Genomic DNA, 13,690 nt, shown 5'->3' with positions numbered 1-13,690 from the left:
AAAGCAAGTTACATTTATGACATGTTGACATGACTGCTTGTTGATCAACATCTAATTTGTCGATCAAAAAGGATGTCAGTGAGGGCAGATCAGTGAGGTCAGGTGAGATCAGAAAAATGGAAATGTGTCTTTACAAATAGAGGTGAAATATACTCATAGTTAAAACCATATGGTCGTACAGGAGGGAGGTGTAAGAGGGCTACTATTCACTTTTTGCTGTGATGTGAGATGGTATGTTGGAGATCTGTCAGCCTAACTGGGAATCCCCATTGGAAGTGAGACGTAGGCAAGATGTGAGCGGCGTTTTAAGCGTTCTGTCATCCAATCCATGCTGACTCCGTCTCAGCCTCTGTCAGCAGCAGCTCCTGGGGAGCTGAGTGGACAGCGGCTGGCTAACCTGCCGTCACCATGCTGACTGACAGCAGTTTGTATGTATTGATTCATTGATTTTATTCCCATGCCCTCCTTAGTGAGTGAGGGGAATCTGCCTGTGGTGAAACAGGACACTTTCACACTGAAAATCAGCAAGAACAATCCCTAAATCTAAAACAGATCGTCCACAGATGTACTTTTGTTTAGAATCCTAGTATGTGTGTGTGTACCTGAAGTAGTCATAGGAGAACTCCTCCAGTGTGTAGGGTTTCATCCTGTCATCGCTCTCCGGCAGGACGAGCTGCGAAACACGAACCGACTCCTGTCGCTGGTCCGGTGTCATGGTTACCAGTGCCTGATTGGTTGGATTATATCAGATTACATTCATTTGACGGACCGATTTACTGAAAGTAACTTTAGGTGTCTTCAAACAAAAGGAAGAGCCAGATGTTGTGCGTTAACATGCTGACGTTTCAGTGTGCAAAATAAGGCAACAAAATGAGGTTGTTGCCGGCGAAGGACTCACAACACTCTTGTTAATATTTCTATTTTATTACGGAAAAAAAGGACAAAGTTTTGAGCATGTAAGCTCTTCGTCTCTCTTTGTTCTTCATCCGGTGCAGAGAAATCTTTGATATCACAGCCCAGATAGAAATGTAGGTCTAATTCCCTTCTGTTAACATGTTAACATAAGGAAATGCAATTCTCTATTTGTATTGAAGTCAAATTCTAACAGTCAACTTCCTTTCAAGTGACTACAGTGTGTCATTTTAAAGTGTGTTGGCTAATTTAATAGATAAAGTAATCAAAATATGTCAATTAGCATTAAAATTAGGTGTACAAATTCTATAAAGATGCAGTAAATAGGTATGTGTTTCCTTTTTCTTTTCTTTTTACTTTGTTTTTACTCCTTCTTAGTATAATTGTAATTGTACCTACAATGTTGATCCTTTACTTTAAAGTGTTTCTTTGGATTCAGTTGTTTTTGATATTTGTCCTTATATCTTTTAAGAAGATAATGGCAAACTAATGAACTAATGAACAGGTATTTTTGGCTTTTTGCTGAAGTGGTTCTAAAACTACATTTTACTCGAGTCAAAAATAAGTTTCCTTCTGACGACAGAAGTTCTTGTCATAAAAGCTCTTAGATGTGTTTTTCTCTCACCACTATTTCTTGCTGCGGTCGGGTCATGGTGGGCAGGACATAGACGCAGTCAGCTGGGAAATCTCCTTTCTGATTGGTTCGTCCGTTAACACCGTGTGCCCAACCAGAGTTGAGTACCTGTTCAGCCGGTGTCCTGGTCCAACAGGATGAGGTCTCCCTTCAGGAAGCTCAGGAATGTGGACTCCTCCCCAGCTTGTGGGGGGAAAAAAACACAGTTCTTACTAAGGTGAGATTAACTGCCATTTACATTTTACCTACTGTATGTAAAGTATGAGCTGCGTCGATGTGCGGGGCAGTGTGTGTGTGTGTGTGTGTGTGTGTGTGTGTGTGTGTGTGTGTGTGTGTGTGTGTGTGTGTGTGTGTGTGTGTGTGTGTGTGTGTGCAGCGAGTGCTCTGCTTTTACATGCATTGAATTTTTGTTTAGATTAACCTTGTCTTTTTATCTGAAGAAATCTGAACCAGAACTAAACTTTACGGACAAAAATAAAGATGTCACCAGGCCTATTCAGGACTTACTGGGGTTGGGGTTGTCCTGCAGTGCGACCACAAACTTGGACCTCTTCCTCAGGCCTTCCAGGAAGGTCACCACCAGGTCGCGGATGTCCTCTGCATTGTTGGAGGTGAAGGTGTACTCTTCTCCTTTGATGGTTGCCAAAGTGAAACTCTGACTCTGTAACTTTCCTCCCCTGAAAGAAGTCCCCAAATTGAATGACAAAATACGTTGATTGAGATATACATATATATATATATATATTATATAAGGTTAAAGAGACTTTGACATCATGGTGAAATAAAACAAATGTCGACTTTCTGTATGAAACTGACTTTGCAGTTTTATAACAACGTCATCTCACAAGCTGTAAAAGGCTTGAATGAAAACAAACAAATGTCTTTATTCGACAAATGCTAAAATGACTAATGCTTTTGTAGTTGAAAGAGGAGAGAAAAATGGGGAAGAAGAGTGCTACAAAACATGAAGGAATGGAAACAAGCAAATAACAGAGAAAGAGAAATGTGGGAAGAAGGAATTGGATGAAGGAGGAATGAAATAAAGGACAGGAAAGGGTTTCCAAAGGAGGACTTTAACTGTTGAGTGACTACAGCTCCCATCATGCCTCACCTGCTGCTGGAAACTGCATTGATTTCTGGGAAGGAGAGCTCGAGGAGGACCTGCTCCTGCTCGTCTACAAAGTAAACCCCGGTCCAGTTGACGGCGACGATCAGGTCGTTTTTGGGCAGACTGGGACCTGAGCGGCAGAGAGCAGAAGAAGAAAGTTTCACACCTGAAGCGTTCACTTTCACAGATTCGGTACTTTACGGTCCCATAGTTTTGAATAACTGCAAATATAATCGCGGATACATGGACAGCAGAAAGATGGACAGCAGAGAGATGGACAGCAGAGGTGGCTCCAATCTCTGTATATATACACTGTGTGTGTGTGTATATATATATATATATATATATATATATATATATATATATATATATATATATATAGTATATATATTTATATATATATATATAGATATATTAGATATATATATATATATATATATTTTCTCTATATATATCTATATTTATATATATCTATCTATTATCTATTATATTTTATATATCTATATTTCTATATAATTCTTTATATATATCTCTTTCTCTATCTCTATCTCTCCGATCTCTCTATCTATCTCTCTATTTCTCTCTCTATCTATCTCTACTCTTTCTCTCTTCTCTCTCTCTCTCTCTCTCTCTCTCTCTCTCTCTTTCTCTATCTCTATTTTTATTTATCATATATCCATCTATATCTCTCTCTCTATCTCTATCTCTTTCTTCTTTCTATCTATCTCTCTCTCTCTCTCTATTCTATCTCTCTCTCTTCTATCTCTCTTTCCTCTCCTTTCTCTATCTAGTATATATATATATATATATATTTTATAGATGTTATACCTATAGTTTAACTTCTGCACTATTTATTTTGTCATTTTATTTGGGGGATTTTCCTTTGAGTATTGTTGGAGGGAGCCTGAAATCTAAGAATTTCAAAGCCAACGACTGCTCCTCTGCAATTGTTGTGAATACGATTAAATATGATTGCTTTTGAGTGCTATAATTTGTGGTCTTGAACATGATGTTTTTACATTGGAATAGTGTGTGGTGTGTATGTGTGTGTGTGTGTGTGTGTGTGTGTGGTGTGTGTGTGTGTGTGTGTGTGTGTGTGTGTGTGTGTGTGTGTGTGTGTGTGTGTGTGTGTGTGTGTGTGTAAGTAATTCCTTATGTTGTGTCTGTAGGTGTGCAGGTGTACAAGGGGTCGTAGATTCTCACCTGAGAACTTGAAGGCTTCATAGAAGCGAGAGAAAAGCAGAGGCCATTTGTGGCGAGCGAAGTCCACCACTTCCTCCTTCACCTTCTGAGGGTCAAACCTCTTCTGGGTGTAGATGCCCTGAGCAGACCGATAGAAAGATGTTTCATTATTTTAATGTGTGAAAAGAAAGAGAAATAAAGAAACTCTGAGGTGTCTCTGTTGCAGATGGTGCAGTCCATTGTTTTCATCCTCAATATGACTGCAAACCAACTGCTTTCAAAAACTGTTCAGCGCAAAATTGATTTCTTACTCTAGTCTAGATGACAAGCTGAATGGAATTAATTGGTGTTAATGTTGGATTTTATTTATTTGTTCTTTTTTGCGATACATCACACAATTATATCGGACTCTGAATTAAAAGTATGAAGTTTCTCACGCTCGGCTGCTCATGATTAACTAGATTACTCCGTATTAGTGAATTCCTTTTTCAGATAGTATACCATGCCAGGCTTCATTACATTAGCCTCTACCTTTCTCGCCTTTTCATCTCATCCAATAAAAATCTAAGTCAGAGCCAAAAAATTGACTGAACCAACTCAGCCATGGACAAAGATGTATTTCCTCTCTAATAAGACTACAGCCGCACCGCTAACTGCTCTGTGTAGAGAAGCAGGTCAAGTGTTCCCCGTGTTCCATCTTAGTTTAGCGTGTTAGCATACAATTCACTGGGAACCCAAAATGTCAAGCTGCTGGTGGCTCTAGAGGAAAAGATAAAGGATCACCAAAGTCAGGAGGATTCTTCCTCTGAGGACCATGAATGTCTAACATTTTAAGGTAATCCATCCAATAATTTCTGATTTATTTAAGACTGAGTCAAAGTACTGGACCCACAGACCATCCCTATACCTCCACGTGGCTAAAACCTGCAGATTCCCTTTAAGATAAACTCCCTGGGAGGACAGACTTTGTACCTTTTTGTGTGCAGCCATGATTAAATGAGCCCATTTCTCCACCGTCCTGGAGGTGCTGATCTCTCTGTCAGGGATGTAGGAGGGGATGAGGCTCAGCAGGCGCTCCAGAAGGATCTCTGAACCGTAGTCAACGTAATACTGCTGAGAGGCCAGTTCTGCCAGGTCATCCTGGGGACGCAAAACATGCAAAGGAAGGGAAATGTAGGTAAAGAGAAGCAGACAAGTTAAGAGAAGTTATATTTCAGTACCTAAGATGTGTAGGGCACTATTATCTTGTGCATGACGTTTATTATGTTGTGTATATCTATACTTTGAGAGATGTTGTTTCATCATATATTCAAGGTGCCTTTTTTAACAAATAAAAAATGATAATATTTCAAAGTGATGGAGTCAACTAGACACTTAAACATTTCTTGACAAAGTGAAGACGTCTTCTCCTAATCCCTAGTTTATATTCTGACAAACCATTTTAAGGAATAATTCAACATTTTGGGAAATACTCTCATTTGTTCTCTTTCGAGAGTTAGATGACTCCTCTCATGTCTGTGAGCTACGGACAGAGCCCGGCTAGCTGTGTCCTTCTGTGTCCAGTCTTTATGCTAAGCTAACTGGCTGCTGGCTCTAGCTTCACACTTAGCGTACAAACATGAGAGTGGTATCAATCTCCTAATCTAAGTCTTCGCAAGAGTCAAACTATTCCTTTAAAATAAAGAACGGAAAGAAGAAAGACGCACCCTGTCGCAGCGGTACTCTCCAAACTTAACGCCCCTGACAGTTTGTTGGTAGATGAGGTTGGTGGCGACCTGGTCGTCGACGGGGCTGTGCCAGGGCGTGAAGATCTCCTTCCTGAAGAACAGCCTCCAGGGGGCGTTCCTCTCCTGGGCTCCCTGCTCCTTCGCATACTGCTCGCACTGCGACACGGCGTCCATCACATGGTCGTTCCCGCTGCCTAGAGAGGAGACCTGAAGGGGGAGAAGATACGTTACTCTCTCGTTACTACAACGATTGTTTTTTAATTTTGTTTCACTAGTGCTAAATACAGACACGTGTGGCAGGCTGTTTGAGGATCACATGTTTGTTTTAGGTTTAAGGTTTGAAATAGGTTAAGGTTAAAGAACCGCTTCAAAGTTAAAGACACGTTTTAAGACACATTAAATACAGAATAATAAAAAAAGTTCCATTACTTAGTTAACAATTCTCGAGCTGACCTCATTGAAAAACAAATCCAGAATATTTATTAATGTAAATATTTTTAATTTATAAAGTTTTACTGTTGAACCTAGAATAACAATTGAGGTTATCACATGAGTCTAACGTCAGCTTTTCTTCCCTATCATGTTATTTATGGACATTTAATCCTTTTGCATGGATTACCCAGCAATCTGATATTGTTGTTAACTGCATTTTATGTGATTCTATTAAGTATTCTGTGTCTGTGGTCATTTAAAATCATTTTCACTTGTCTTGTAACATTGCATTTATGCTATTTATTGCTATGTCTTTGATGTTAATAGCAAAAGACTTCCTCCTGGCTGATGATGAGTAACTGTGGAGGAGATGTAAGGTGCATATTGAACCTCTAAACTAGTTGTGATGTCTCAAAATCATCTCGTATATCCAAGTCTTTTACTGAGATTAAGGTGAACTCAGAAAAACTCATTTGCTCCTTCAGTGGATGAATGTGAAAACAAACTCTGCGTGACAACAAGCAAAACACATTTTTGACAGGAGGGGGGCTTTAATTTTGACACTTGGCCGTGGCCATGATAACCCTTGAGTGTGTGCGCCCACCTTGTCAAACAGTGCGATGTAGAGCGAGAACCCGAATCGGTCCTGCAGGTTGATTTTGTCGGACAGGGCGCTGCAGAGCTCCATGGCTGTGGTGGCCGAGTCTGTCAGCAGTGTTTTTGTTGTGCCGTCCATGAACGTCACCGGCAGCATGATGGGCTTCTTCGACTTGGTGGCCTGGATATAGATTTAGGAACTTCAGCCGTTAAAAACCTGCTGCTTTAAGATAAACAATCGATTTCAAATCACTTCACGGCCTCGACCTAGACTACAGCAGTGACCTCCTGACAGTGTGTTACCAACCGATCACTGAGTTCTGCTCTCACCGTCACATTAACTGTTCCTCCGTCAGGACTTATGAGTGACACAGTATTTACTGTTCATTTTAATCGTAATAAATGCTTTTTATGGTCTGCTAGGTTTTTGTTATTGTCATCTTTTGTGACTCACATTGTTTATGTATATGCAGAACTAGCCAGCATTTATACTATAATGCATATGTTGTGCTTTTCTCTCAGACTGTCACGCCCAGTACTCATCGACTCCACTAATGTTTCCCACTGCTGAAATTTCACCTGAACACTTTTTTTTATATGATATTTGACTATCTGTAAATATAGTAGAGCATGGGCTTGGTCCAATAATTAAAAACCATAAAGCCACATTTCTGCTGTAATCAGCCAAAATGTCAGATGTGTTCTGTGTGAGGCTGGTACTGACAGACAGTGATTGGAGAGTTGTACTCTGGATGTATCTACAACTATAAACATGATTATAGTTATGTAACTGTGCAGGTGTGGATTTCTAAGAACACTGTGAGGATTTATAACTCTGAAGCATTCTGAGAAAAAGACTGAAAAAAAAGGTACCTGGGCCAAATTGTGTGAGTGTGTGTGTGTGTGTGTGTGTGTGTGTGTGTGTGTGTGTGTGTGTGTGTGTGTGTGTGTGTGTGTGTGTGTGTGTGTGTGTGTACCTGCAGCTCCAACCAGGACGGAGGTTGTGTTCTCGTCCCGTTGACAAATGTTCGTCTCAGCCTCTCTTCACAGTATGGAGCGTAACCCGGCGGCCCGCTGCTGATGAAGTTCCTCAGGTACTGTAGGTAGAGATACAAAACAAAAGAAATGTGTAAATGACACACATACAAACAGCAAACAACAAAACAAAAAAAAGTAAATTCCTGATGTAGCATCAAGAGAGCAAAAATAGAAATATGCATACACATTCTTATCGTGAAGGATGCACATACGCCACAATAATCTCCATTCCACCAATTTAGCTATAATAATGGCTTCATGCTCCTTCTTCAGTAACAGAGTATTTGTTACAGAAGTATCATGCTAGTAGAGCTAAGTAATCTTTACTGCAGCTGTCAATTTAAGATGATGCCAAAAAACACTCCAAGTCAAACAGAGCCATTAACTCACTGCACGTAACCTTTGTTCTCTTTCTTTTTCATAATCAATGTAACCTCAAAGTTATCAATAACTCTGGTTGTTGAACTCTTTTAGGAGAAATCCCAGACGAGCCCCAATTTATGTTACGACCCATCTGTTAAGGGAAAGAGAAGCCGATGTGTTTGTTCAAATAAAGGAGCTTACATCATTGATGCAAACAAAAATGGGGGAAGCAGACTACAAGGGAAACAGGGCTCGTGGGTGCTGATTAAATCAAACAAAGTGTATATAACCAAAAGAGAACTCTAAAAGAAGCCAGAAATGAGTAGAGACATTCTTGACTGCCACTTCTCTTAGTTGTGCCATAACATGAATATGAAAGACAATAACAAAAATCAAACTTAGGCCAAACTTGAATCCAGTAACTGCACACTATGCCGCTGGAGAGCAGCCTGCGTCGTCTTTCACAAGCGGGCAGAAACTCTTTAACGTTCTGTCGACGCCGTTGGTGTAACAACAAGAACAGACTTTAGACTTTAGTCTCTTGATCAAAGGCTTGAAACTTGACTTAGACTTGCTTAAAATTACTTTTGAAGATCTCTGGCCCGCAAACACTAAACAAAATTAAAACATAAATAACTTTTTAAAGATATTTTTTAGGCATTTCTGCTTTTATTGATAGTGACAGCTTAGAGAGAGACAGGAAAGACAGAGAGAGGGGACATGCAGCAAAGGGTCCCGGCTGGAACCGACCCCGGGCCGCTGCAGTCAGGACTCAGCCTTTTACTTGAGTAATTTTTATGGGAGTAATTGTACTTTTAATCAAGTCAGTAATCACCACTTTCTATTTCACAGAACCCTTGCATACTCTTAGTATTTAGCACCCGACCTATCTGAATTATGTTGCATTGACACTGTGGTCCAAGGAGTTACTACAAACGAAGACTGTTTAGTTTCGCTATCTTACAATCAATAAGATAAAGTAATTGTAAGTTAAAGTGTTTTGCTGGAGTAACTTGTTAGAACTCAAATTAGCGATGAGGTCTTAAAATATATGGAAAGGGTCTTAGAAGGTATTAAATTTAGCTTCAGGATCGTTTCCTTCATCCCTGATTAACCTTCTCACAGAAAAACAAAAACACTCCTTGAATTCCTCTTTATCTCTAAATGTGGAGCATCAATTCAGGAAACAAACTAACTGTGTCTCCGTTCTGTGCATTTAAATTGAAAAAATCCTTTTGAATCTGAAAACACTTTTGTCCTGACCTTGACAAACTTGTCCGAAGGGGCGAAGCAGCCGACACACAGAGAGATGAGGATCCAGCCGCGAGCGTGAGAACTCTTAGACGGGTTCTGACTCAGCTGCTTACAGATCTGACAGTAGATCTCATCCCTAACACACAGACACACAGACACACACACACACACACACACACACACACACACACACACACACACACACACACACACACAGGTTATATCAACACTATACTTACACAGTATATATACAGATATACACACAAGTACATGAACAGAATCTAATGTGTGTGTGTGTGTGTGTGTGTGTGTGTGTGTGTGTGTGTGTGTGTGTGTGTGTGTGTGTGTGTGTGTGTGTGTGTGTGTGTGTACCTCAGTGCTGGTCTCAGGATGCCATTGCCAATGATGAAGTGAAGTTTCTCCAGGTTGGATGTTGGCCGGTCCTCCAACATGCTGTTGCCGTGGAGACCATACTCACCATCGTTAAGGCGCTTGGTGACCTGAAATGTATCAAACAGTAACTTTTCTACTTCTGCAACTTGAGATGAAACCATAAGAAAGCTTTGTGTTACCCCCCTGCACCTCTCTGTCTCTCACCTCCTCAGTGATCTTGGATTTCTTCTTCAGGGTGAGAGACACTAGTTTGTGTCGAACACTGTTCTTCTTGTGGCTGTCAGCGTGAGGCGTCTGCAGGCAGAATGAGACAGGGAACAGCTCAAAGACTATCAGAGGTGCGATCCGATACTTCTGTTTTCCTGGATAATACAACTGCACAGTACAAACTTCAAGTACAATAAAGTTATTCAAATCAATCCAATGTATATGCTGCACAATTCAACAGCTCTGCGTTGCATTGGAAAAATAATTCCTGCATCCAAGCTGTCCGTTATTATTTATTTTACAGAATAAAGTAAACTATATTTAACAAAACATTCTAAAGCAAACTGGTGAATCTTTCATCTGTTTGGACCAGTTCTTGCATGAGGCCCATTGTGTGTATCCTTGAGGCAAGTATGTTGTAACATTTTGTTGGGAACTCATTTTCCCAGGATCCTTCATGGGTGTCAAAACACTCCATCACTTCCTGCAACCTGATATCACCTTTTCACACCGAGCTGTGATAACTTGCCATGATAAATAGAGAACGCGTTCCACAGCCTGGCTTATCTCCATCTCAACGCATCCGCCAGCTACCGAGCTGACAACCTCTGTCGTTCTGAGTTCTTCACTGCACATAGTATCCAGTATACGGTAACTGCTCTACTGTTGTACAAGAGTGAGTATTGCTTTGACACAAAGGTGGTGCCCCATTCAAGGTGATTTCATGTCAATTAAATTATACTAATTAACATAAGTAATAATATTTTTTGATATAATGATAATGTTTTATGTGCTATCAACTCCTATTAATGATTTCATTAATATTAATAGTTGTATTGATATTAGTTCTCATTAATATTTGTTAATAACCAAACAAACCCAAACTATTTCCTTCCTCATAAAATAATTACAAAGACCATTAAAACAAATATTTTGGAACCTCTGGAACCCAAAATCATTATCATTATGTTGCTCAAATTCAAAGTATAAGCGTATGGATCAATAACAGGTCACTAAGAAGATTGACATTAGCTGATCAACAAGAAAGCAACTTAATGAAGACAAGACTATATAATCTTCTCCCCTCCCACCTCTCTTCTTCCTCACCTCCCCCTCCCCCTGCAGTGCCTGCAGCTCTCTCTTGTAGGTCTTCTTTCCCAGCGTCTCGTAGATTTTGGTCATGACGGGGATCTTCTCGCTTCCATCGCTGATGGCCGTGTGGTACTTGGGCTCCGGCAGATCTCCCATGAACCTCAGCACTGTGATCCACACCGCAAGAGCAGCCTGGGCCGGGACATGGAAGATACATTTTTATTTATCAAGTTTCTCAGGTGAATAGGGTATCGACAGACATTAATGTCACTATCGGTGGAGAGGATAGACGCATACATCACTAGATTGTGTTGTTACCTAAGTGGTGGAATATAACTAAGTACATTTACCCAACTACTGTATTTAAGTGCACTTCTGAGGTACTTCTTTACTTGTGTATTTCCCCTTTATGTAACTTTATACTTCTACTCCACTACATCTTTTTACTGCACTACATTTGACAGCTTTAGTTATGTTTCATGTTTTCATACACTTCCTGACTATTAAAAAATATATATGTAATTTAAATGTTTCTGATCATCTGAAGGATGAAGAGTTCCTTTATGGGTTAACAAAGCAAAACTAAATAAAGTATTAAATAACCCTCTTGGATCGGCTGGAAAATTCATCTTTACAAAATTGAAATATTGCTTTTAATATTTTGTTGGTTAGTTAGTTTAAATTTCAAAGCAGTAAACGACATGTTTAAACTATCACATTTATATTTATGAACAACCACAAAATGATTAGCCAGCCAGATGTGAGCACAGTTCAGTGAAACAACAACAATCTGGACAGCTTCTAAAACTGGTTAGACAGTAGTGGGGTCAGAGGTCAGAGGTCAGAGGTGACCTACCAGCTGGTCTCCCTCGTCGTCGTGGAACAGCAGAGGCTGTTTGAGAGGCCGTCGGACGTAGGTGTGCGTGGTGGTGCCCTGGAAGTAGGTGGCGGCAAACTTGGCAAATTTGTACTCCGATAAATCCTCCTCTTCATCGTCCTCAGGCAGAGGAAGAGCCTCGTCTAGATCCTCCTCCTCTAGCTCCCGATGGGTCTGCTCCAGGTCCTGCAGAGGAGAAAACCTCCAGACTGAAACTGTGGTGCTTTTTAATGTTTTCAAATGAGACTCAGATAATTATCTGACCTCTAAGACGATGTCAAAACAATGCACCACCATAGTCCTGTAAATGCAGTACTGCTCTTTAATTCAATTTCAGACTCTTCTGAACTATTTACATGTCTTACATTCTCCCACAATAAACATTTATTTTCCCTCATCCTCATCAGACATCATGCACACATAACCCCTCTGTGTCTGTGTTACTCAAAGTATCTGGTAGGCAATACATATACCATATTAATGCACTGATAGCTGAATAAATGTCAACTCTGCGACTCTGTAACTCTGCAACTGTAACTCTGCGACTCTGTAAATCTGTGACTCTGCGACTCTGTAACTCTGCGACTCTGTAACTCTGTAACTGTAACTCTGTGACTCTGTAACTGTAACTCTGTGACTCTGTAACTCTGTGACTCTGTAACTGTAACTCTGTAACTGTAACTCTGTGACTCTGTAACTCTGTGACTCTGTAACTCTGTAACTGTAACTCTGCGACTCTGTAAATCTGTAACTCTGTAACTCTGCGACCCTGTAACTCTGTGACTCTGTAACTCTGTGACTCTGTAACTCTGTAACTCTGTGACTCTGTAACTCTGTAACTCTGTAACTGTAACTCTGTGACTCTGTAACTGTAACTCTGTAACTGTAACTCTGTGACTCTGTAACTGTAACTCTGTAACTGTAACTCTGTGACTCTGTAACTCTGTGACTCTGTAACTCTGTAACTGTAACTCTGTGACTCTGTGACTCTGTAACTGTAACTCTGTAACTCTGTGACTCTGTAACTCTGTGACTCTGTAACTGTAACTCTGTAACTGTAACTCTGTGACTGTAACTCTGTAACTCTGTGACTATGTAACTCTGTAACTGTAACTCTGTGACTCTGTAACTCTGTAACTGTAACTCTGTAACTGTAACTCTGTGACTCTGTAACTGTAACTCTGTGACTGTAACTCTGTGACTCTGTAACTCTATGACTCTGTAACTGTAACTCTGTGACTCTGTAACTGTAACTCTGTGACTCTGTAACTGTAACTCTGTAACTGTAACTCTGTGACTCTGTAACTCTGTCACTCTGTAACTGTAACTCTGTAACTGTAACTCTGTAACTCTGTAACTGTAACTCTGTGACTCTGTAACTGTAACTCTGTAACTGTAACTCTGTAACTCTGTAACTGTAACTCTGTAACTGTAACTCTGTAACTGTAACTCTGTGACTCTGTAACTCTGTAACTCTGTGACTATGTAACTCTGTAACTGTAACTCTGTGACTCTGTAACTCTGTGACTATGTAACTCTGTAACTGTAACTCTGTGACTCTGTAACTCTGTCACTCTGTAACTCTGTGACTCTCGAAAGATTTTGAACAAGAAAGTCGTCACTTGGTGTATTTAAACCCAACACGGTTCAAACATTGTGAAGTGAAAGTACCCGCAATACTTTTTGCTATACTATATGGAATTGAGTACAAAAAATACACAATAAAATATAAAAAATAGTAACTAAATAAAAAGACAAAATAAACCAAAAATACTTTAAAGATGTTTAAATCTGACTGAAAAGTGAAATGCATGCATGTCTTGTGTCACTTCTTGTTTTTACATAATTGAAGACATTCTTAGATTGTTTTTAAG

At 40.0% G+C, this 13,690-nt stretch overlaps 1 protein-coding gene across 1 annotated transcript in view; it reads right to left on the bottom strand.

Annotated features, from left to right (window-relative positions):
- The window catches only part of myo7aa (myosin VIIAa), a 60,862-nt gene that overhangs the window by 14,108 nt on the left and 33,064 nt on the right, over positions 1–13,690 (bottom strand). The window contains 15 exon segments of the mRNA XM_029446884.1: positions 603–727; positions 1,538–1,660; positions 1,662–1,729; positions 2,054–2,223; positions 2,658–2,784; positions 3,858–3,975; positions 4,809–4,976; positions 5,543–5,770; positions 6,600–6,773; positions 7,570–7,689; positions 9,257–9,383; positions 9,620–9,747; positions 9,845–9,934; positions 10,955–11,131; positions 11,796–12,002. Coding sequence (XP_029302744.1) covers positions 603–727; positions 1,538–1,660; positions 1,662–1,729; positions 2,054–2,223; positions 2,658–2,784; positions 3,858–3,975; positions 4,809–4,976; positions 5,543–5,770; positions 6,600–6,773; positions 7,570–7,689; positions 9,257–9,383; positions 9,620–9,747; positions 9,845–9,934; positions 10,955–11,131; positions 11,796–12,002 — 2,150 coding nt within the window.

Source organism: Cottoperca gobio, chromosome 13 (genome assembly GCF_900634415.1).
Source record: "Cottoperca gobio chromosome 13, fCotGob3.1, whole genome shotgun sequence".
Lineage (NCBI taxonomy): Eukaryota > Metazoa > Chordata > Actinopteri > Perciformes > Bovichtidae > Cottoperca > Cottoperca gobio.
The sequence above is the reverse complement of the archived record's forward strand: the minus strand, read 5'-3'. Positions and strand labels throughout refer to the sequence as shown.